Source organism: Triticum urartu, chromosome 7A (genome assembly GCF_056163025.1).
Source record: "Triticum urartu cultivar PI428250 chromosome 7A, HENAU_Tu73, whole genome shotgun sequence".
NCBI lineage: Eukaryota > Viridiplantae > Streptophyta > Magnoliopsida > Poales > Poaceae > Triticum > Triticum urartu.
The window spans coordinates 353,349,822-353,375,104 of record NC_141879.1 but is presented as its reverse complement, the minus strand read 5'-3'; the positions used below and the strand labels follow the sequence as shown (position 1 = coordinate 353,375,104).

The 25,283-nt window shown below is 46.0% G+C and overlaps 1 protein-coding gene across 1 annotated transcript in view; it reads left to right on the top strand.

Annotated features, from left to right (window-relative positions):
- LOC125524619 (uncharacterized) overlaps window positions 1–15,589 on the top strand; it is a 33,226-nt gene extending 17,637 nt beyond the window's left edge. Inside the window, exons 2-6 of the mRNA XM_048689661.2 lie at window positions 14,051–14,087; window positions 14,396–14,632; window positions 14,720–14,767; window positions 14,880–15,361; window positions 15,508–15,589. Of these exons, the coding sequence (XP_048545618.2) occupies window positions 14,051–14,087; window positions 14,396–14,632; window positions 14,720–14,767; window positions 14,880–15,361; window positions 15,508–15,589 (886 nt within the window). The remainder of the gene's footprint in view (window positions 1–14,050; window positions 14,088–14,395; window positions 14,633–14,719; window positions 14,768–14,879; window positions 15,362–15,507) is intronic.
- The last annotated feature ends 9,694 nt before the right edge of the window (window positions 15,590–25,283 follow it).

Below are 25,283 nucleotides of genomic sequence, written 5' to 3'. Positions count from 1 at the left end.
GAAGGAACCGGTCCACCATAAACAAGTGGTGGTTCCACATGGGCAAAGATGCCGGTGCCATTCTTGCCACTAGAAGAAGGAGCCTTTTCACTACTAGCTTCCCCCTTGTCGGGGATAGCATCTATCACCTTGTTGGCGGGATCACCCACTTTCAACGGTGCGGTGGATAGTTTAAACCCCTCAAGAAATTTAGTAAACATGCTTTCGACTTCGGTTGTCATGGAGGTTTTCAATGTCTCCAAGGCCACATTGAACTCCTCACGAGAGACCGAAGTTCCCCCATCTCCGGTAGACGAGATCGGATTCACACAGGAGTGTTCCTCCACACCGTCTATGGTATCAACCATACTCTTTGGACGGTAAAGTCCTTAATAAAAAGACGAGGCTCTGATACCAATTGAAAGGATCGATATGGTTGACTAGAGGGGGGGGGTGAATAGGCAACTAACAATTTTTAGCTTTTCTTTAACAATTTAAACTTTGCATCAAAGTAGGTTGTCTAGATATGCAACTAGGTGAGCAACCTATATGATGCAACGAGGATAGGTACACAAGCAAGCAAGAGATATGAAACAAGTAAGCTTGCTCAAATAAAGGCACGAGATAACCAAGAGTGGAGACGGTGGAGACGAGGATGTGTTGCCGAAGTTCCTTCCCTTTGAGAGGAAGTACGTCTTCGCTGGAGCGGTGTGGAGGCACAATGCTCCCCAAGAAGCCACTAGGGCCACCGTATTCTCCTCACGCCCTCACACAATCCGAGATGCCATGATTCCACTATTGGTGCCCTTGAAGGCGGCGACCGAATCTTTACAAACAAGGTTGGGGCTCTCTCCACAACTTAATTGGAGGCTCCCAACAAAAACCACGAAGCTTCACCACAATGGAATATGGCTCCAAGGTGACCTCAACCGTCTAGGGTGCTCAAACACCCAAGAGTAACAAAATCCACACAGGAAAGTATGAGGGAAGCAAATATCCTTTGGTGGAAGTGTAGATCTAGGTCTCCTCCTTCAATCCCTAGCAAATCAACAAGTTTGAGTGGCTAGAGAGAGAGATCAGGCAAGAGAGCTTGAAGGGCATTAATGATGGAGTGAGAGAGGTCAAAGGTGGGAGTGGTAGGTGGGAGAAGCCCCCTTAAATAGTCACCCCACATTTCCAACCGTTACTGCGTTTTTTGCACTGCAGCGGTACAACCGGTCCTCGTCCCGGTACAACCGGGACTCACGGTGTAACTGCAGAACCCTACCAAGCGGTACAACCGGACAGGCGGGCGGTAGAACCGGCTAAGAAAAATAACCGGACTAACCGCCTGGCTACCGCACAACCACCGTATCAAAACAGGAGCTTGACCGGTACTTGGGCGGTGCCTGGCCGGAACAACCGCATGGCCTTGAGCTCTTGGGCGGCTAAGTACTGAGCGGAAGAACCGCTCGGACCACCGGTGGTACCGATCATCGTGGAACGACCGGACCAACCGGGCCACTACCGCCCAAGAACCGCATCAAACCAGAAGCGAGAAAGGTACTTGACTGGTGCATGGACGGAACCACCGCCCCAGCTGTTGCAGAGCATGGTGGCGGTACCACCGCCCGGAGGCAGCGGTACAACCACTCGAGCAAAGCTGGTGAGCGACAAGACCCAGCGGTACAACCGCTCCAGAGAGCGGTACAACCGCTGGGCAGACACAGTGAGCAGAAAAGAGGGGAAGAGGCAAGGAAAACTCTCTCTCCCACACACACCTGAGGAAGGCAAAGAGAGGGTGAGAAAAGTGTACGTGAACTGATTCTCCCAGAGCTTCCTAATGAGGATTCCCTCTTGATAGTACGGGTACTCTATGACCAAAGAAAATAAAAGCGTAGAGGACACGTCTTCGATCTTTTCCTTCGAGAGGCAATAGCAATCCGATGTAAGCCTAAGCATCGAGAACCTGAAACATATAGCACACGATTAGACCACAAAGGGTTGTCATCATCATCCAAAACATAAAGAAGGGAAATGCCCTTTCAATCTCTCCCTTTTTGGTGGATGATGACAACAACACGATTTGTAAGAGATAAGTCAATGAAATCTAGACGGAACTCCCCCTGAATGTGTACCCCAACAAGTACTAGCTGATAGAAAGCATGGGCACACTTTCAGGACTAGACTCCCCCTAGATTTTATAGACTCATCACTCTGAGCTCAAAAGGATAGACAATATAATACTTAGAGGCAATAATAACGATAATGACCTACGAACGGAAAGGTAAACGGAGTAACAAGTCTCACACACAGCACGGAACGAAACAGGTCCACAACCAAACACAAAACACGAGAACAAGAGAAAAACCCAAGCAAATCCCCGAGACCTATAGACCCTCTCCCCCTTTGGCATCAAGACACCAAAAAGGAAAAGAGCGAAGCTAGCGACCCAAAGCTCAGCGTCCTCCTCTGACTCCTCGGTTGCATCTGGATCTTCATCATCAGAGTCGTCATCGTCGTCGTGATCAGATTCTTCCATGGCATTGTCAGCTGCTGCAAACGAGGATGATGGCTGGGGAGGGGCTTCATCATCAGTCCAGGTGCTATGGGTAGAGATCCAACGCTCCTTTGGGGTGATGCTCTTCTCAGAGCCACTCTGAACCTGCATGTTGAGGTGCTTCATCATTGCAATTTGGCGACGTCGTGCAAGCTTCTCATTGACATGTGCTTCATACATCTTCTGGATGTCAGCCTGGAGACAAAAGGTCTTCTTCACCTTGGCAGTAAGTTTGGCCACCCACGAAGGCTGGGCCCCTGGCTCCAGCGGACTCGTCAGAAGTAGCATAGACATCCTCAGGAGCATGTTCAGGGAAGCGAGGCTCGGCATGCTTCTTCTTCTTAAGGAGCTTGACCTCATGAACCGTGAGATTGTCTGGAGAAGTGAGGAGCTCTCCAGGACGACGAACAGCCCACACAGAGTTCAGAAAGCACATGACAAACGGAGCGTAGATTGGGACTTTACGGTAGATGACCATGTTGTACATCTCATGCCACAGCCAATTTGACACATGAAACGTTGCCCCTGTCCCCACCATGGTCTTCATAGCAACCATCAAATCAACCAGATAGCCAAGAATCTCGTCTTAATTGCCCACCTTGGGCAAGAGCACATTGCGGAATACTCGATGCATGATTTCATAGACCTTCTCCAAATCCTTGGATTCTCCAATAATCCCACGGCCCCGAATGTACAGAAGGGCAAGCTTCTCCTTAGGCATGGACTCAGAAAAATCATGAAGGTGAATGCCACCCCTTCCTTCCAGACCGGTATCCTCGTATCCAATAGCATTGCAGAAAGCCCTCCAGGGAACGTGAAACAATTCATCGCGACACATGAAGGTGAGAGTGCGCGCATCATCTTCCCCAAAATGAACCGTGACATAGAACTGATGGATAAGTTAAACATAAAAGTCACAATTGACTGACATGATCTTGACAAGATCAAACTCCTCGCAGAGAGATAGCGCCTCACCAAAATACTCCATGTTGTTTCTCCAATGATCAAAATCAATTGTCCACTGTTTGGCATATCTATTCTTATTGTGCTCAAAGAGTTCATGAACAATCCGCACTTGCATCTCATTCCGGAACTGAACAGTGGTCCAACGGGGAGCAATGGGAACCTCATACGGATTCTTTGAGCGGAAGGCTTCCCAATCCTTGGCTTTTCAACGATGTAACGGCATAACCACACGTTGCTTAGCAGCTGCAGACTTTTCACGGCGAGTGGGCTTGGTGGGAATCACAACTTCTTCTTCATCATCAGACACAACCGGGCGCAAGGTCCTTCATGCCCTCTTCTTGGTCTTGCGAGGAGCAGAGCGAGAACTAGAGCCACCTGAACACACACACAAAAAGAACACACAAAAACCCAATAAGGATGAGAGGATTGCACCCACTAGCAGAAAAGGAACAAGTTGCAACAACAGAGAGATAGAACAGTGCTTAGTGGTTGATATACTCCGGTCGTACCGGATCTTCCGCCGGTCGTACCGCTCCAGCGGTTGTATCGCCCGTAGGGGCGGTAGTACCGCTCCAGCGGTTGCACCGCCCGTAGGGGCGGTAGAACCGCTGACAGTGGCACTACCAGGAAAGATAGATCTAACCCAGGCATACGAATCACACAAGTAATATTCCGAATTCTAAGTGCTGCAAACAAGACAGGAGGCTAACAAAGAACTCTTCTAAGCCATAGATCGAACACTAAACGCGGAAAGATAAGTAAAGCCCTAGACAAGGAAGAACCCTAAAAAAAGTCTAGAGGCAAAGAACACGAGGCATTACCACCATCCATGGGAAGAGATCGGGAGGCCTCCACGGAGAGAATTCACGGAGAGCCAAGGATCCGAAGCGCGAGACGCACTCCGGGGCAGGGGCAGAGATGGCCGGCGGCTAGGGCAAAAAGAAGAGGAACGAGGATGAAGGGAAAAAGACAACCCTTCAGCCCCGTCGAGTATATATAGGCCCGTACACACGCCCCGGTAGAACCGCTTAGGGGAGCGGTTGTACCGCTCGTCTGGTACAGACCGGTGGATGGAGACGGTACTTCCGGTGCCTGGGAGGCAGCGGTAGTACCGCACGGCATCAACCGGTAGTACCGGACGTGGGTTACCATGGGTTTGTGCGGTGGAACCGCCCAAGCACCGAACGGAGACCCTTGGGACGGCACAACCCGGTACCAGCGGTAGAACCGCTCGTGGTACCGGTTGTACCGCCCGACCACCTAAGCCCAAGCCAAGATCAAATGGGTGCAATCTGAAGGGAGGAAGAAGGGGCACAAAACAGGAGAGAAACAACACCCTAGGAGAACCTAACACAAAGAGCAAAGAAAAAAAGAGAGAAAACAATACGAGAACAACAAGGCTAACTCCATCCTCCCGAAGAGAGGACAGTGGCCGAGGCCACATATGTTTGAGTCAATTGGTATGGCACCGCGAAGAATTATCCTTGGGTCCATGACCAAAGCTCGTCTTTGAAGCACAAGTACCATCAAATATGGCTAATGTGAAAGACACAATCAATTTATGCATAATGGGGGGAGGGAGAGTTCATTGAGAGAACAACACTCCCCCTATGTCCATGCCTACACCTAAACTAGACAACAAATTGAGCGTGGTAGGGTGTGCAAGGGTTCAAGACACATTGCTCGAATCAATGATATTTAGCTCATGCCTTAACTCGCGAAATCTTACTTCATCCAAGGGCTTCGTGAAAATATCTGCAAGGTTGTCATGAGTGTTGACATAGTTGAGCTCAATCTCTCCTCGTCTAATGTGATCCCGGATGAAGTGATACCGGATCTCAATATGCTTCGTCTTGAAATGTTGCACCGGATTGAGAGAGATCTTGATGGCACTTTCATTGTCACACCAAAGAGGCACTTTGTCACAAGTGACACCGTAATCCTTTAAAGTTTGCCTCATCCATAGGAGTTGAGCACAACAACTACCGGCGGCAACATACTCCGCCTCAGTGGACGAGAGAGACACACAACTTTGCTTTTTGGAAGACCAACTTACCAAAGAGCAACCAAGGAATTGGCACCCTCCGGAAGTGGACTTCCTATCCACTTTGTCTCCCGCCCAATCGGAATCCGAGTACCCTACAAGCTTGAAGTTTGATCCTCTAGGGTACCATAGGCCAAAGTTTGGGGTATGAGCCAAATATCGAAAGATTCGTTTGACCGCCACATAGTGACTTTCCTTAGGTGCGGCTTGAAACCGTGCACAAATTCCCACACTCAACATGATGTCCGGTCTAGATGCACAAAGGTAAAGCAAGGATCCAATCATGGAACGATATACCTTTTGATCCACCACTTTACCATTGGGATCTAAGTCAAGTTGGCACTTGGTGGGCATTGGAGTGGAAGCCGGCTTGACGTCACTTAGCTTGAATCTCTTGAGCATGTCTTGAGTGTATTTGGATTGATTGATGAAGGTTCCTTCTCTTCTTTGCTTCACTTTGAACCCTAGAAAGAACTTCAACTCTCTCATGGAGGACATCTCGAACTTTGAGGTCATGAGAGCGGCAAATTCCTCATTGAAAGCTTTGTTAGGAGAACCAAAGATAATATCATCAACATATAATTGGCACACAAACAACTCCCCTTTTACCTTCTTAGTAAAAAGAGTGGGGTCGATTAGCCCAACTTCAAAACCACGGTCTTGTAACAACTCGGTAAGGTGGTCATACCACGCACGTGGGGCTTGTTTAAGGTCATAGAGCGCCTTATCGAGTTGATACACATGATCGGAAAAGTAGGGATCCTCGAACCCGGGGGGTTGCTTGACATAAACCAATTCATTAATGGGACCATTAAGAAAAGCACCCTTCACATCCATTTGTTGTAACTTAAAATTATGATGAGAAGCATATGCAATCAACATGCGAATGGATTCAAGACGAGCAACGGGAGCAAAGGTTTCACCGTAGTCGATACCCTCGACTTGGGAGTAGCCTTGTGCTACCAAACGAGCCTTGTTGCGAATGATAATCCCATGGGCATCTTGCTTGTTCTTGAATATCCACTTGGTTCCAATGACATTGTGGTTCCCCGTTGGCCTTGGCACCAATCTCCACACTTTGTTGCGCTCGAAGTTGTTGAGTTCTTCGTGCATGGCATTGAGCCAATCCGGATCTTTTAGCGCCTCATAGACCTTGTGGGGTTCCACACAAGAGACAAACGCGTGATGCTCACCATAATTTGCTAATTGTCTACGAGTGCTTACCCCCTTTCTTAAGCTTCCAAGCACATTCGTCATGAGATGATCCTTGGTGGAGAGCTTGGATGCAATCTTGGCGGCACGACGCTCTAATTCCTCCTTGGTGGTGAGTTGAGGAGCGGTTACTTGATCATCTTGAGCGCCGTCATGAACTTGTTCTTGATCTTGAACTTGCTCGGGGGAGAGAACTTGACCTTGGGCATCACTTGATGTGTCAACACCGTCTTGAGTATGATCTTGCCCTTGGTCTTGTTCATGAGGTTGAGGTCCTTCACTTTGTTCTTCGGAAGCGTGTGGGCCTTGGGTTGGTGATGGCTCCACTTGAGTGGAGCATTGTCCTTCTCCTTCGGCCACAAGGGGTTCCTCAATGGGTAGGATAAAACCAACACCCATTCTTCTTATGGCTTGAGGAAGAATTTCATCACCTACATCACAAGTGCCACTTTGCTCCACTTGGGAGCCATTATTCTCATCAAACTCCACGTTACACGTCTCCTCAATAAGTCCCGTGGATTTATTAAGGACACGGTAAGCATGAGAGTTTGTAGCATAACCAACAAATATGCCCTCATGAGCTCTAGCCTCAAATTTAGACAACCGAACACCTTTCTTGAGAATGAAATACTTACACCCGAATACCCGGAAGTACTTGAGGTTGGGCTTGTTACCAGTGAGTATCTCATATGGAGTCTTGTTCAAGCCCTTGCGGAGGTAGAGCCGATTGGATGCATGACACGCAGTGTTGATGGCTTCGGCCCAAAAGTTGTACGGAGACTTGAACTCCGCCATCATGGTCCTTGCCGCATCCATCAACGTCCGGTTCTTCCTTTCCGCAACACCGTTTTGTTGAGGGGTGTATGGTGCGGAATATTGATGCTTGATTCCCTCATCACTAAGAAATTCATCCAAGGTGTAGTTTTTGAACTCGGTACCGTTGTCACTTCTTATTGTCAAGATCTTTGCATTGTGTTGACGTTGTGCTTCATTTGCAAAGTCAATGACGGTTTGTTGGGTCTCGCTCTTTCTCTTGAAGAAATACACCTACGTGTACCTTGAGTAGTCATCCACAATCACCAAGCAATACTTCCTACCTTCAAGACTATCGAAGGATGGAGGCCCAAAGAGATCCATGTGAAGGAGCTCCAAAGGCCTCTTTGAATAAATGATAGTCGTGGGAGGGTGAGCCTTCTCATGTAGCTTTCCTTCGATACAGGCACTGCAAGCACGATCTTTAGCAAAACTAACATTCGTTAGTCCATGGACATGGCCCCCCTTGAGGAGACTTTGCAAAGATCTCATATTGACATGGGCTAAACGGCGATGCCAAAGCCATTCCACATCAACTTTAGCCATTAGGCATGTCGCGGTCTTAGTGGGTCGCTCCGAAAAGTTAATCACATATAGACCGTTCTCGACATGCCCCACAAAGGCTACCTTAAGAGTCTTGCTCCACAAGAGGGCCACGGTATCGATATCAAAGAAAGTGGCAAAGCCCATGATTGCAAGTTGACGAACGGAAAGTAAATTGTATGCAAGGGACTCAACAAGCATGACCTTCTCGATCGTGAGATCATGAGAGATGACCACCTTGCCAAGTCCCAATACCTTAGAAGATGAGGCGTCACCCCACTCGACATTGGTGGGCACAGATGGAACCTTGTGCACGTCCACCACCAAGTCCTTGCTTCCGGTCATATGATTTGTAGCTCCGCTATCGAGCAACCATGATCCACCACCGGAAGCAAACACCTACAAAAGATCAATGCTTGGTTTTAGGTACCCATTTTGTAATGGGTCCTTTGATGTTAGTAACAAGGGTCTTAGGAACCCAAATAGACCATTCAATGTATTCATGAAGAGAACCAACAAATTTGGCATAAACATGCCCATCACTAGCACGGCATAACACATAAGAAGGATTAAAATCGCCGGCTTTGTTGGGAGGGGTGACATTGCCCTTCTTGACATTGTTCTTCTTCTTCTCCTCGGGGGCACTCTCTCCCTCCCTCACAAAGGTTTGCATGAGAGGAGGAGGTCGTTTGGTCTTGTCATTCTTCTTATTATTCTTGGAGTCGGGCACGTACCCAACCCCTTCCTTGGCCACAACTCCCTTTTAGTTGATCAAGAGATCGTTAAGGTTCTTCTTGCCTTGTATGCAAGTCGCAAGACCTCTCTCAAGTTGCTCCTTCAACTTAGCATTTTCCTCAACAAGATGTATATGCTCACAACACGGGTTAGTAGCATTTGCATTATCAATTAAAACCATATGAGGAAAAGTTGCTTTCTCCTTAGTTAGCTTCACTTGGAGTTGATCATGAGACTCCTTGAGACTAGCGTGAATACCCTTCAAGGCCTTGTGGGCCTTGTCAAGTATATCAAACTCCTCTTTGAGTCTAGCAAGATCAACCCCAAGTTTGGCCTTCTCGGAATTTAGCACACGAGAACCAATGAGGTCATGATCATAATCTTTCTTTAACTTAGCATGATCAACGTTGTGTGACTCCTCAAGAGCCAAACGAAGACCACGCTCTTCCTCAAGAGCATTGGAAAGATCCGAGATCTCATCGGCATAGTCACGACTATGCCCTTCCATCTTAGAGATGGTGTCCTCGTGAGCCTCGATCATGTCATTGGCTTCACCAAATTGTTCCAAGAGAGCAACAAAGTGCTTCTTGGATTTTCCCTTGAGTTTGCCCATAAAGGCCTCAAACTCGTTAGCCTCCACATTAGCTCCCTCAAGTTCATTAATGCAATCCGTCGGGGAAGGATAATTAATGATGGTAGTTTTGATGTTGGAGGTTACCTTGTTGGTGGCTTTAGCCGTGAGGCACTTGGCGGTGATGCTCTCGTTGGATGAGTCGAAGAGAGACACCCGTGACGTTGTTGCAATGGCAACGGAGGCCATGGCAACCGACTCATCATCTTTATCATCGTCATCATCCTCATTGTACTCTTCTTGCACAACCAAAGCCTTGTGAGGAGTCTTCTTGGAGAAGTTGTTCTTGTTGGGGAACGACTTGGCCTTGTCCTTTCGGATGAGCTTGCCACCATTGTCTTCCCTCTTCTCATACGGGCATTCCGCAACGAAATGACTCACGTTGCCGCAATTGTAGCAAGTCCTTACACGTTGCTTGCCCCTTGTATCACTTGAGTTGTTTTTGCTAAAGTTTGGCCTCGAGTTTTTCTTGCTCCAAAATTGCCTTGAAGCAAGTGGCATGTGTTCATGATATGCATACTTCGTATCTTCGGGGTTGCTCTCTTCTTCTTCCTCTTCTTCGTCTTCCACGATGAGCTTGGCCTTCAATGCAAGGTTAGGCTTCTTTGCCCGTTGAGAACGGAGCACCGCATTGTCGGCGGTCTTGTCCAAAATGTTCATGGCCACAAACTCATCCAACATTTTGCTTGAGGTCAAAGTGTGGAAGTCCGGTCTTTGACGAATGACGGAGGACATGGCCTTGTGATAGGGCATCATTGCCTTGAGGAATTTGTGCTTGATCCAATTGTCATCCGTGTCCTTGCTCCCATGATCTCGTAGTGAGACCGCGAGTTTGGTTACTCTCCGATAGAGCTCACGAGGTTCTTCATCTTCCTTCATTGCAAACTCATCGGCCTCATCTTGTACCACTTCATAGTTGGAGCGTTGAATGCTTGCGCTTCCCCGGTAGAGAGACACGACACAATGCCATGCATCTTTGGCCAAGGCGAAAGGACGAAGATGAGGTAGGTCTTCGGGTGGAATTGCATCTTGAATGATGAAGAGAGCATTCTCATTGAATTGATTGTCCGCGGCTTCTCGAGGAGTGAAGTTGCTTGGATCATGTGGATAGAAACCTTCTTCAATGATTCTCCAAAGGTTAGTGTTCACATGATTTAAATGACGTTTAAAGCGGTAAACCCAAGAATCAAAATCCTCATTTTTCACAATCTTAGGGGGAGGACCGGCATGATTCAAATGAGTGGAAGGAACCGGTCCACCATAAACAAGTGGTGGTTCCACATGGGCAAAGATGCCGGTGCCATTCTTGCCACTAGAAGAAGGAGCCTTTTCACTACTAGCTTCCCCCTTGTCGGGGATAGCATCTATCACCTTGTTGGCGGGATCACCCACTTTCAACGGTGCGGTGGATAGTTTAAACCCCTCAAGAAATTTAGTAAACATGCTTTCGACTTCGGTTGTCATGGAGGTTTTCAATGTCTCCAAGGCCACATTGAACTCCTCACGAGAGACCGAAGTTCCCCCATCTCCCGTAGACGAGATCGGATTCACACCGGAGTGTTCCTCCACACCGTCTACGGTATCAACCATACTCTTTGGACGGTAAAGTCCTTAATAAAAAGACGAGGCTCTGATACCAATTGAAAGGATCGATATGGTTGACTAGAGGGGGGGGGGTGAATAGGCAACTAACAATTTTTAGCTTTTCTTTAACAATTTAAACTTTGCATCAAAGTAGGTTGTCTAGATATGCAACTAGGTGAGCAACCTATATGATGCAACGAGGATAGGTACACAAGCAAGCAAGAGATATGAAACAAGTAAGCTTGCTTAAATAAAGGCACGAGATAACCAAGAGTGGAGACGGTGGAGACGAGAATGTGTTGCCGAAGTTCCTTTCCTTTGAGAGGAAGTACGTCTCCGTTGGAGCGGTGTGGAGGCACAATGCTCCCCAAGAAGCCACTAGGGCCACCGTATTCTCCTCACGCCCTCACACAATGCGAGATGCCGTGATTCCACTATTGGTGCCCTTGAAGGCGGCGACCGAACCTTTACAAACAAGATTGGGGCTCTCTCCACAACTTAATTAGAGGCTCCCAACAAAAACCACGAAGCTTCACCACAATGGAATATGGCTCCAAGGTGACCTCAACCGTCTAGGGTGCTCAAACACCCAAGAGTAACAAAATCCACACCGGAAAGTATGGGGGAAGCAAATATCCTTTGGTGGAAGTGTAGATCTAGGTCTCCTCCTTCAATCCTTAGCAAATCAATAAGTTTGAGTGGCTAGAGAGAGAGATCGGGCAAGAGAGCTTGAAGGGCATTAATGGTGGAGTGAGAGAGGTCAAAGGTGGGAGTGGTAGGTGGGAGAAGCCCTCTTAAATAGTCACCCCACATTTCCAACCGTTACTGCGTTTTTTGCACTGCAGCGGTACAACCGGTCCTCGTCCCGGTACAACCGGGACTCATGGTGTAACTGCAGAACCCTACCAAGCGGTACAACCGGACAGGCGGGCGGTAGTACCGGCTAAGAAAAATAACCGGACTAACCGCCTGGTTACCGCACAACCACCGCATCAAAACAGGAGCTTGACCGGTACTTGGGCAGTGCCTAGCCGGAACAACTGCATGGCCTTGAGCTCTTGGGCGGCTAAGTACTGAGAGGAAGAACCGCTCGGACCATCGGTGGTACCGGTCATCGTGGAACGACCGGACCAACCGGGCCACTACCGCCCAAGAACCGCATCAAACCAGAAGCGAGAGCGGTACTTGACCGGTGCATGGACGGAACCACCGCCCCAGATGTTGCAGAGCATGGTGGCGGTACCACCGTCCGGAGGCAGCGGTACAACCGCTCGAGCAAAGCTGATGAGCGACAAGACCCAGCGGTACAACCGCTCCAGAGAGCGGTACAACCGCTGGGCAGACAGTGAGCAGAAAAGAGGGGAAGAGGCAAGGAAAACTCTCTCTCCCACACACACCTGAGGAAGGCAAAGAAAGGGTGAGAAAAGTGTACGTGAACTGATTCCCCCAGAGCTTCTTAATGAGGATTCCCTCTTGATAGTACGGGTACTCTACGACCAAAGAAAATAAAAGCGTAGAGGACATGTCTTCGATCTTTCCCTTCGAGAGGCAATAGCAATCCGATGTAAGCCTAAGCATCGAGAACCTGAAACATATAGCACACGATTAGACCACAAAGGGTTGTCATCATCATCTAAAACATAAAGAAGGGAAATGCCCTTTCACATGAAAAGACATCTCAATCTTCATTTATTTAGTTTTATGAAGGGGCGTATATTATACCATTATTATGTAGGAATAAAACTTTATATCTGAAAAGACATGTTTTGTTTACGGCGCCATAACAGACCGTATAGACTAATTATACATTTATTAGTGTTGCTAGTATAAACATATTGTCAATAGAGCAATGCTATTCATACATACGGGTTTTACAAAAAGTTTACGTACTAGTCAAATCTGGAAACGGTTAGCTAAAATCATGGGGGTGATTATGATCCAAATGAAGTAGTACACAGAGTTCTTTTAGTAACTTGCACATAGGAATAGGATTTTCGTTGTCAATATCCAAAAGAACTGGGGCGAAGCGCGGGCTATAATACTAGTTTCTTATAAAGCTAATACCAGCTAGCCATTTATTGCTTATTTCTCCGTGTGCTCCTACGCGGCTGTCTCATTCAAGGAATTAGTAAAACCTCTGCCTTTCCATTTTGTGCTAAAATCCCACTGCAATGCACAGTTATCTTCTAGTGTAACTACAATTAAAAGCAAAATGCTGAGCCAACATATAAGGTCAGTGTGCCAGTTATTGTTACTCCCAAATTAGAGCACACGATTACATCAAAATACCAAAATTGATGGAAAGCCAACAATTTTGGTTTCTAGCAAATGTGCACTCTGGCTCTTCACCAAATTGAAATTGGTTTGGACAATCTTCCCACCCACAGTGTTTATTCTGATGCCATCTGAGCTGAAATTATACGTGATACTGACTTAAAATGCCTTCAGTTGCAGTTTTCCTGATTTCACCCTTAAGACAAGTATTTCACCTATCTAAGTTGCATATCCTCTTAATTTATAATAATGGATGAATGCCTAATGTAGGATAAATAGTCCAATAGGGGTGATGTGCAGTCTGCATGATGCATTCAAGATTTTGGTTGGATTAATTAGTACAAAAACCGACCCTTTTGCAGTAAATTTTCATCGGTCAGAGGTTTGCAGCTTATAACAGACTAAAGCTGGCTGCGTAAAATTTGAACAGATGTTCAAAGACTGTTACTCTGCCTTTTATGTTAGCCTGACCTGTTGACTAGTGAATTGGGTGCCCATTGTGTAAATGGCTTTATCATTGCATGGCATATACAACTCACCTCTGTGAAGATTTGGTCATTCTAGGTAAGCTACTTAAATGATGCTCCAATGCTACAAGCCTACGTTCTCCTTGATGCCTTAGCAAGCCTTGTATTATTCTCCATTTTACAACTTTTAATAGTAACATTGATCATTGATGTATCAACACCTCATTTTGGTGCCTTGATAATAATTTGCTCAATTTTCGCAGGTATGATTATTCTGGTTATGGACGGTCATCAGGCAAGGTTAATAATACTTTCTGCTCTTTCTTGAAACTAATGCTCTATCATGTCGCTAGAGGAGCAATACCTGCTTATACTAGAGTAGTTAAAAAAGGTTTTAGGCAGGTGGAAATCATTTAATAGCTTAATATTCTTGTCATGGGAGAGGCCACAAGTCTGATTCCCATGTGAGTGCTTCTGTTAAGGGATCCTTTTTTGCATTTGGCTAATTCCATTTGTTTTTATGGAAGATTGTTCCATCCCATGTGTTTATCTCATGGTTAGAAAAATAAACTCTGTTGAGACAATCTTTCTGCGCCTTCCATTTTCAGGCAAGTGAAGCTAATACATTTGCTGACATAGAGTCTGCATATAAATGCCTTGTGGAGGTTTATGGGACTAGGGAAGAAGACATTGTTCTTTATGGTCAATCTGTCGGTAGTGGCCCCACTGTTGATTTAGCTGCTCACTTGCATCACATAAGAGCAGTTGTTCTGCATAGTCCCATACTTTCTGGCCTACGTGTCATGTATTCTGTGAAGAAAACATACTGGTTTGACATATATAAGGTTTGCTTCACTAGCTGAACTATCAAGAGAAATACTGAAAGACCTCACATGCTTTGTCTACACTAACAGACATTTGCTTTGTTACAGAACATTGAGAAAATTCCCCTTGTTAAATGCCCTGTTCTGGTGATTCATGTAAGTTTGGAATTAAATACATCCACACATTGTAGTGATATCTGATATGCTCCTTGTGTAATCCGTGCATAGCTTCAGATAAACCTGGTGGCCTGTTTCCCTTTCTTCTCAGGGTACAAGTGACGATGTTGTTGATTTTTCCCATGGAAAGCGGATATGGGAGCTGAGTCAACAGAAGTATGAGCCTCTGTGGATCGAGGGAGGCGACCACTGTAACTTGGAGACCTTCCCAGTGTACATAAGGCATCTGAAGAAGTTTCTGTCAGCTGTAGAGAAGTTGCCTGCTGGAAAAGAAGCAGCACCTGAGAGTGAGAAGTTGCTAGCTGGAAATGAAAAACCTTCAGATAGCGCCGCTCTTTCTGAGGCGCATTTGATGACCTCGCAGAGGTTAGAGCCATCGAGGAAGAGCTCAAGGCATGAGCAGCCTCCTAGGCTGAGCACTGAATGTGTAGATAAACACCGTCGAAGTACAGACGTCAGGGAAAAGGCAAGGTCCATCACACATAAGGAGAGATCAAGGAGAAGTGTCGATACATTTGACAGGACAAGAGATGAAAATGAACGGACAGACAAACCAAGGAAAAGCATTGACAGGTTGGTCCTCCCTCAGCCTCCTCTTGCACCATCATGCAGAGTACTGGATCAGCATAGACTATGTAACAATCATTTTTTGAGGGCAAAACAAATTTTGTATGATTCACATTTTTTTTTTTGCATTGACCTTTGGGAATCTTTGGCAGGCTTGGCGAGATGATTAGATCAATGGGCCTCTGCAATGTTGATTGCTTCAAAGAGCCTTCTCGAAAAACCGAGGCTTGCTGAGTCAGTGAGTGGTTTTTCATATGTAGTTATAGAATCGTTTTGTTTCTCTTTGCAGCGGCAGAGTCAACAATGGTTTGTGTGCTCTTGCTGATGAAAATTGTAAAATTGTTCACGAACAGCAAAGATAAATATAGTGCAACTACTTGAATTGAGCTTTATTCTATCTTGTAAATACTACTCCCTCCGTTCCTAAATACTTGTCTTTCTAGTCATTTCAACAAGTAACTACATACAGAGCAAAATGAGTGAGTCTACACTCTAAAATATGTCTACATACATCCGTATGTAGTAGTCATTTGAAATGTCTAGAAGAACAAATATTTAGGAACGAAGGGAGTACATATGTGTTGCTTGAAACGAAGTATACCACTTTTTCCTGCTACTTTCCCGTCGTCCTGCAAATACCAGGTTGAGCGTAGTAGGTGCCACTAGGACGCAGAAATGCGTTAAGGACAAATCTCCACCATCCAATCAAAGTCTAAGGGCCCAAATCAACTGCTACAATTCTTCTGTGTATTAGTGCAGATCAGCATTATCCCTCTTGGGCGGAGTATACAGATTGGGCAATCCTATGCTTTGCAAATGCCAACATATCTGCCGAGCAGTAGTCATCTGTCAATTTTTTTTATTTTTTTTCATCTTTTTATCATTTACCTACTCGAATACGAGCGGGACTCTAAGGGGGAGGCCACAGAAGAAGAAGGAGGGGGCTCTCTCCCCCTCTCCCGGGGGCGCCAAAGTGCCACCGAGGCAACCATTGTGACGGTGATCTACATCAACAACTTCGCTGCCGTCATCACCAACTCTCTCCCCCTCTATGCAGCGGTGTAACACCTCTTCTCCCTGTTGTAATCTTTACTTAAACATGGCGCTTAACGCTATATATTATTTTTCAATGATGTATGGCTATCCTATGATGTTTGAGTAGATTCGTTTTGTCCTATGAGTTGATTGATGATTGTGATTGGTTTGAGTTATGTGTTTTATTTTGGTGTTGTACTATGGTGCTCTCTGTTTTATTTTAGGGTTGTTGCATATGGGAGTAAAGAGGACTTGTTACTTAATGCTATGGTTGGGTTTTACTTTAATGATCTTTAGTAGTTGCGGATGCTTGCTAGAGTTCCAATCATAAGTGCATATGATTCAAGTACGGAAAGTATGTTAGCTCAGGTCTCTCCCTCATATAAAATTGCGATAATGATTACCGGTTCAGTTATCTATTGCCTATGGACAAATCCTTCTCTTGTGTTACAAAAATCTTTCTACTAAACAACTAAATTTTATTATCTTGCAAATTACTCATAGTTTTATTCTCGCTAAGTACATCTAGTTTTATCTTTGCAAACTTATCCTTTCACCACTAGTAGAAAAAGGGTCAAATGTGATAGTGCCGGTTTGAATTTGAGCCGGCACTAATGTGTCCATTAGTGCCGGTTCCAACGGCTAGCCGGGCCGCTCTCATTAGTACCGGTTCGTGGCGAACCTTTAGCACCGGTTCGTGGCACAAACCGGTACTTAAGAGAGTGGTGGCAGGATGTTGTCAGTCAGGGGCCCCTCCAGCACCTTTAGTACCAGTTCATGTCACAAATCGGTACTAAAGGTCGTCCTACATAAACCCTTCGTCCACCCGAGCTCGCTCTGTTCTTCCCCTTTCCCCTCTCCTCTCTGTTCTTCCCCTCTTCCTCTCGAGCTCATCACACATTTTGCCCAAAATTTGTCAAGATTTGAAGGCCCCCATCCATTCAAATGATCACAAAGGTTAGCAACTTTGTCCTTTCATCTCTCATTGCTAGATTAGCTCTTCCAATGCTTTATATAGTGATTAATTTGTGAGTTTAGTAATTTGGGAGGAATTATATGTGCTAGTATTTGATTTATATGCAATTTGAGGTCAAAAATAACACTTAGTTTGCATATGTAGGTGTGGTTTACTTAGTGCCTTCTAAATCTCCGTCGTAACCACCGTCGATCGCCCGCACCATCCCGTCGGCAGCACCACCTTGTGGTGAGCCTCTTGTTCACGAATGTTTTATATAAAAAATTAATGTTTGTGTGATTTGGATATATAGTTACTCGTATAATTATCTTACCCGTACGTTGTTTGTTATACATAGTGCCATGGTTTTGATATCCGTCCTCGTCGGCCCTCATCCTTGTTATGATTCGGATGTGGTATATCCTCTTTTAAAACTATTTGTTGCATTTCGTGTTTATGACAAATTATGCCCATCAAGTTGACATAGATATTTTTATGTAGGAGGTATATGAACCGGAAATTCCAACCGACCATATTGTCGAGAGGTTAAATTTAGTTGAAAGAGAAAACGATTATTTGAAAGAAAAATTAAAAAGAATTGAGGGGGAGAAGATGGAATTGGAGTTGCATGTTGCCGATGTCGTCGATGATCACAAGATCAAGATGGAGAAAATGCGCTTGAAGATTAGAAAGATTAGAAAATATGCCATTGATAGTGAGGCTTGGTATCATTATGCTGTTGGATCAATTGTTACCTTAGTTGCGATCTTGATCGCATTTGTTGTTGCATTTAAATGCTTTAGCTAGAGAGTTATTTGTTTGTTGCATTTAAGTGTTGTATGAACTTTATATATGTATGAACTTGTATTAATTTGGTCTTTTTGGTGTTTTGTAATGAAGATGAGCCGACAATGGATGTATGATGACCGATGCTCTCCCGAGTTCATTAATGGCGTGCATACTTTTCTGCTTGCGGCCGAGGCAAACAAGCGGGCAGATGGTTTTATGCCTTGTCCATGTGCTGGCTGTAAGAATGATCACAATTACTCTAAGTCAAGAATCATTCATGTCCACCTGTTTGAGTCCGGTTTCATGCCCCACTATAATGTTTGGACCAAGCACGGAGAAAGAGGGGTTATGATGGAAGACAATGAAGAAGAAGAGGATGACGACAACTATCCTAGCCATGGGTTCCCTGAATACGATGATACAACAATGGGGGAAGAAGCTGAGCCGGCAGTGCGGGAAGAAGCTAAAGAAGAGGCATCAGATGAGCCCGCCGATGATCTAGGTCGGGCCATTGCTGATGCAAAGAGAAACTGCGCAAGTGATTTGGAGAAGAAAAAGTTGCAGCGCATGTTAGAGGATCACAAAAAATTGTTGTACCCGAATTGCGAAGCTGACAAGAAAAAGTTGGGCACCACAGTGGAATTGCTGCAATGGAAGGCAGAGAATGATGTATATGACAAGGGATTTGGAAAGTTGCTGGTAATGATAAAGAATATGCTTCCAAAGGACAACGAATTGCCTGAGAGTACGTACGAAGCAAAGAAGGATGTCTGCCCTCTAGGGTTAGAGGTGCAGAAGATACATGCATGCCCTAATGACTGCATCCTCTACCGCGGTGAGTACGAGGATTTGAACACTTGCCCGATATGCGGTGCATTACGCTATAAAATCAGCCGCGATGACCCTGGTGATGTCGAGGGCGAGCGCCCCAGGAAGAAGATTCCTGCCAAGGTGATGTGGTATGTCCCTATAATACCACGGTTGAAATGTTTGTTCCAAAACAAAGAGCATGCGATGCGATGGCACAGAGAAGACCGTAAGAAAGACGGAAAGTTGAGAGTACCCGCTGACAGGTCGTAGTGGAGAAAAATCGAGAGAAAGTACAGGAAGGAGTTTCCAGGTGACGCAAGGAACGTGTAGTTTGGTCTAAGCGCAGATGGCATTAATCCTTTTGGGGAGCAGAGCAGCAACCATAGCACCTGGCCCGTGACTCTATATTTGTATAACCTTCCTCCTTGGTTGTGCATGAAGCGGAAGTTCATTATGATGCCAGTGATCATCCAAGGCCCTAAGCAACCCGGCAACGACATTGATGTGTACCTAAGGCCATTAGTTGAAGAACTCTTACAGCTGTGGAATGGAACAGGTGTACGTGCGTGGGATGAGCACGCACAGGAAGAATTTGACCTAAAGGTGTTGCTGTTTGTGACCATCAATGATTGGCCTGCTCTCAGTAACCTTTCAGGACAGACAAACAAGGGATACCGCGCATGCACGCACTGTTTGGATGATACCGACAGTATATATTTGGATAATTGTAGGAAGAATGTGTACCTGGGACATCGTCGATTTCTTCTGAGCAGGCATCCCATAAGAAAGAAAGGCAAGCATTTCAAAGGTGAGGCGGATCACCGGACGAAGCCTCGCCACCGTACTGGTGCTGATGTACATGATATGGTCAAGGATTTGAAGGTAGTCTTTGGAAAGGGTCCTAGCGGACAACCTGTTACGAATGACGCCGACGGACGCTCACCCATGTGGAAGAAGAAATCTATATTTTGGGACCTTCCCTATTGGAAAGACCTAGAGGTCCGCTCCGCAATCGACGTGATGCACGTGACGAAGAATCTTTGCATGACCCTGCTTGGCTTCTTGGGCGTGTATGGAAGACAAAAGATACACCTGAGGCATGGAAGGACCAGCAACGTATGCACGGAAAAGACGACATACATCAGGGTCATGCCAGCTATGCTCTTACCAAAGAAGAGAAGGAAATCTTCTTTGAATGCCTGCTCAGTATTAAGGTACCGTCTGGCTTCTCGTTGAATATAAAGGGAATAATAAATATGGCAGAGAAAAAGTTCCAGAACCTAAAGTCTCATGACTGCCACGTGATTATGACACAACTACTTCCGGTTGCATTGAGGGGGCTTCTACCGGAAAACGTTCGATTAGCCATTGTGAAGCTATGTGCATTCCTCAATGCAATCTCTCAGAAAGTAATCGATCCAGAAATCATACCAAGGTTAGAGAATGATTTGGTGCAATGTCTTGTCAGTTTCGAGTTGGTGTTCCCACCATCCTTCTTCAACATCATGACACACGTCCTAGTTCACCTATGCGAAGAGATTAACGTTTTGGGTCCTGCATTTCTACACAATATGTTCCCCTTTGAGAGGTTCATGGGAGTCTTAAATAAATATGTTCATAACCGTGCTAGGCCATAAGGAAGCATCTCCAAGGGCCATGAAAATGAGGAGGTCACTGAGTTTTGTATTGACTTTATTACTGACCTTAAGCCGATTGGTGTTCCTGAATCACGGTATAAGGGCAGACTGGATGGAAAAGGTACGCTAGGAGGGGATCAAATAATATGTATGGACGGACATTCTCTCACTGAACCACACTACACAGTTCTACAGAATTCCGCCTTGGTGGCTCCGTATATGGACGAACACAAGAATTTTCTACGCTCCAAACACCCGGAGCGGTCTGATGACTGGATTACACGTGAACAAACGAGGACTTTCGCCGGCTGGTTGCAGACACGTACCATGCATGACGCCTCTATTGAAGATGACATGTACTCGCTGTCCCAGTTACCATCTTCGAATATAATGACTTTCAAAGGGTATAAGATAAATGAGAATACATTTTACACGACCGCCCAAGATAAGAAGAGCACCAACCAAAACAGTGGTGTTAGCTTTGATGCAGCAACCAAGACGGGAACGGAAACATATTATGGTTACATAGAGGACATATGGGAACTTGACTATGGACATGGTTTGAAGGTCCCTTTGTTTCGGTGCAAATGGGTCAATATGACACGAGGTGGGGTAACGGAAGACCCGCAGTACGGAATGACAATAGTGGATCTCAACAATCTTGCGTATGCAGACGAATCATTCGTCCTAGCCAATGATGTGGCACAGGTTTTCTATGTGAAGGACATGTTTACCAAGCCGAGAAAAAGAAAAGATAAGGAAGCGAATGCATCATACGATGAGCCAAAGCGCCACATAGTTCTTTCTGGGAAGAGAAACATCGTGGGAGTGGATGACAAGACAGACATGTCAGAAGATTATGAAAAGTTTGATGCAATTGCTCCATTCACAGTGAATATTGACCCGAGCATCCAGTTAAATGATGAAGATTTTCCATGGTTACGACGTAAAGGGACACACGAAGAAAAAGTTTCACACCCAAAGATTTGGGATGTGATCGGCTTCACTATCATCACTTTCTTCTGTGTTTCATACCCAGGAGGGAATCTCTGTAATAGTTAGGGTAGTTATGTATTTTGGCATTTGAAACGCGAAGAAGTTTTATGTGCAATCAAATTCTTTCATGCATTTACTGATTTTTTCAGCTAAATGATCCTGAAATTGAAAAACACTTCAAATGAACTCAGAAAAGGTTAAAAGTTGGCATGGTATCATAATTTCACCCACATAGCATGTGCAAAAAAGTACAGATGGTTACGACAAAAACTGGATGCACTTCGTGTACAAAATGGACAATCTCTTTCGAAGTATCAGGGTTTGGGACGAAAACTCATCTATTACAAAGGCATTTCATTTTTTAAATAACCTAAACATTACCAAATTGAATATAATGATAAAACACACTAATATTAAACATAAGAAAAAAGAATCACTGAAAAAACTATTTTCAAAATTAAGTTATTCACAAACTAGTGATTCACACAAATTACAAATAATTCAAAATTTAAACTATTCAAATTTGAAAACTACCGGCACTAACAGAAAGTTTGTAATTTTTTGTACCTAAAGCAAAAATATTCACAAAGAAACTCTAAATACAGCAAAAAACAACTAAAAAATAAATAAAGCAAAAAAATAAAAAAATAAAAGCCTGCCTACTATGCCACAGTGGCGTGCATACGACTAGAAACCTAACATGTTGTCAGGCCAGGATGCAGGCCCGCAAAGGCCTAGTAGGCCCACAGGGCAGCACAGAACAGGTAGGCCCAGTATGCCTACTTTGGAGAGGAGCTCGAGAGAGCTACCACACTGGGGCTTATAAACCAGTGCGGACGCCCCTCGACTAGCGAGGTGAGACTAAATTTGCCGCACCACACCTGCGCCAGTGCACCCCCTTTAGTACCGGGTCGTGGCTCCAACCGGTACTAAAGGGGGGATCTTTAGTACCGGTTGGAGCCACCACCCGGTACTAAAGGGGGGCGCTTCCCGCCACATGGCCTGGCCAAAATTGACCTTTAGTACCGGTTGGTGGCTCCAACCGGTACTAAAGGCCCATCCTATATAAGAAAACACTTCAAAAAATTCAGTTTCTCATCAGCTTCTTCTTCTCTGCCCCGTCGCCCGCCGCCCCCCGTCGCCGCCCCCGTCGCTGCCCCCGTCGACGCCCCCGTCGCCGCCCCTCGTCAACGCCCCTGTCGCCGCCCCATCCCCGTCCCCGTCGTCGCCGCCTCGGCCGTCCCCGTCCCCGTCGTCCCCGTCGCCGCCCCCGCCCCGTCGTCCCCGCCCGACCCGTCCCCGTCCCCGTCCCCGTCGTCGCAGCCCCGTCCCCATCCCCGTCGTCGCCATCCCTGTCGGCGCCACCCGTCACCGTCTCCGTCACCACCCCTCGTTGCCTCGCCTCGCTGCCCCCCGTCGCCTCGCTTCGCCGGTGAGCTCCTGCCCGGGCCGCCATGTCCACACACACATACATTGTTTTTTAGTTTTTTAGTTATAGAAATTTTCTGTTTTCTAGTTATAGAAATATTAGAAATGTTATAGAAATGTTAGTTATATAGAAATGTTATAAATTTTTTCTGTTTTTTAGTTATAGAAATATTAGAAATGTTACAGAAATGTTAGAAATTTTAGAATTAGTTTTAGCTAGATGAATTAGATTAATGTCAAATTGTTAGACGATGATCGATGTTTTTTTAGTTTCTTATAATTTTAGTTATAGAAAAATTTAGAATTTGCATATAGAATTTTAGCTATCACAATCCAATCATTTAAAAATGTTACTTTTTGCGGGCATATAGTATTTGTTCTCGACGATGCTCGACCCGCATCCTCGCCGTCGACCCGTTCGCGACGACGTCCGGCTGACCCATGTCCGGGATTGGGCTCCGTCGGGCTGGCACTGGGAGGTCATCACATATTTTTTTGATTTGAAGATATACTAACGAATCGATCTTTCTCCTTTCAGCCCTCCAGATCGAGCAAATCTGCTTCTACAGACAGCAGGACAAAGCGAGGCATGGGAAAAAAAGTTGAAGGAGGGTGTAAAGTACAACATCGATTCCATCAAAGCTAATGGCGAACCCCTCATGCCTAAGAACATTGTGAACAAGTTCGTTCGTCAGTGCGGAGTTCTTGTGAAGCACCAACTCCCGATCTCCATTCAAGAATGGAAAGAGCCAAAAAATAAACGTTCAGATGTTACTTGGGTCGACGACAGAGCAAAAAAAATGCTTTGGGAATCTCTGATAGAACATTTCACCCTACCAGATCATTTCACTGATGCAGATGTGCAGAAAGTCAAGGACGCTACTCTTAGGAAGATGGCAATTGCATTCAACACCCACAAGAAAACTGTATGGGCCAACTACGTCGCTGCAGAAAGGAAGACTCAAGAATTCAAGGGAACACTGGAGAAGCAAAGAGAACACTGGCCCGCTTTCGTGAAATTCAAGGAATCAGAATTATCTAAGGAACGGTCGAGAAAAAACAAGGCCAATGCCGCAAAAAGACGCAGTTCCATAGGCTGGGGCCAGGTGGCTACGCGGTGGCAATGCCTAAGTGGAATAAGTCTGAGCAAGAGATGCTAGATGCAGGGGTCACTCCAATTACTAGGAGCTGCCCCCCAGGTGCAGAACTTGGTTCTATGCGCATGGGGGGGGCGTTGGACCCGAAGACAGGTTTGGTATCGAAGAAGGCAAGTCTAAAAGGAGCCGAAGAGAAGTTACTTCAAGCAATAGAAGATGCTCGAACGGGGGTGTTCACCCCCAACAGAGAGAACGACGAGCTTACAGCGCCCTGGGAAATCCTGAACACCCGGGAAGAACACGAGGCAAGGGCGTTATTCCCTGGTATGAGGGCTTTTCGGACTGGAAAAACGAGTACAGAAGCCGTGCAAGAAGGAAGATGGAGGAGGAGAAGAAGAGGAAGCAGGAAGCAGAACGCCTTCAAGGCCTCGAATCAGCACACGCGGAATTGGCACTCAAAATCCAGCGGCAGCAGCAGCAGATCGACTCACTTAGCCAGGAAAGGGGGTCTCAGCAGCGGCAGCAGCTAGCGGATGATCCAACATTGGATAGCACCATCCCATCCATGCCGAGAAGCAGCGTAGGTTCCGCCCCGGGCGACGCACTGCTGGATAGATACCCTGTGGATGACATCATGGAGAATACTAACTATGAGCTACACTTCAAAATGAAGAACATATCCATGAAGGTGGCGGACGTCGTTGCTTTCACAAATCCTCCTGAAGCAACCTTCCATTACAACTTGATTCCAGCGGGCTATGCTCGTGTCTTGGTTGATGAGGTGGTGGACCAATATTCGGGGCTAGAGCTTGACATTCCTGGAGGTGACGACGAGCACACACTAGGAGAGGCCATACATCGTATCATCCTATGGAGAAAGGATTGCATCATCTTTCGAAGGCCACCGACACCCCATCAGCCGACTCCTCCTCGAAGTCCATCACCGAGTCAGCAGACTACCGCTCCTCCAAGTCCACAAACGCGTGAGCCGACACCTCCTCGAAGTCCGCCACCATGTCAGCAGACCCCCGCTCCTCCAAGTCCACGAATGCGTGAGCCGACTCCTCCTCGAAGTCCACCACCGTGTCAGTAGACTCCCGCTCCTCCAAGTCCACCAATGCGTGAGCAGACTCCTTCTTCAACTCAGCCACGTCAGCCGTCTCCACCGCCTCAGCAATCGC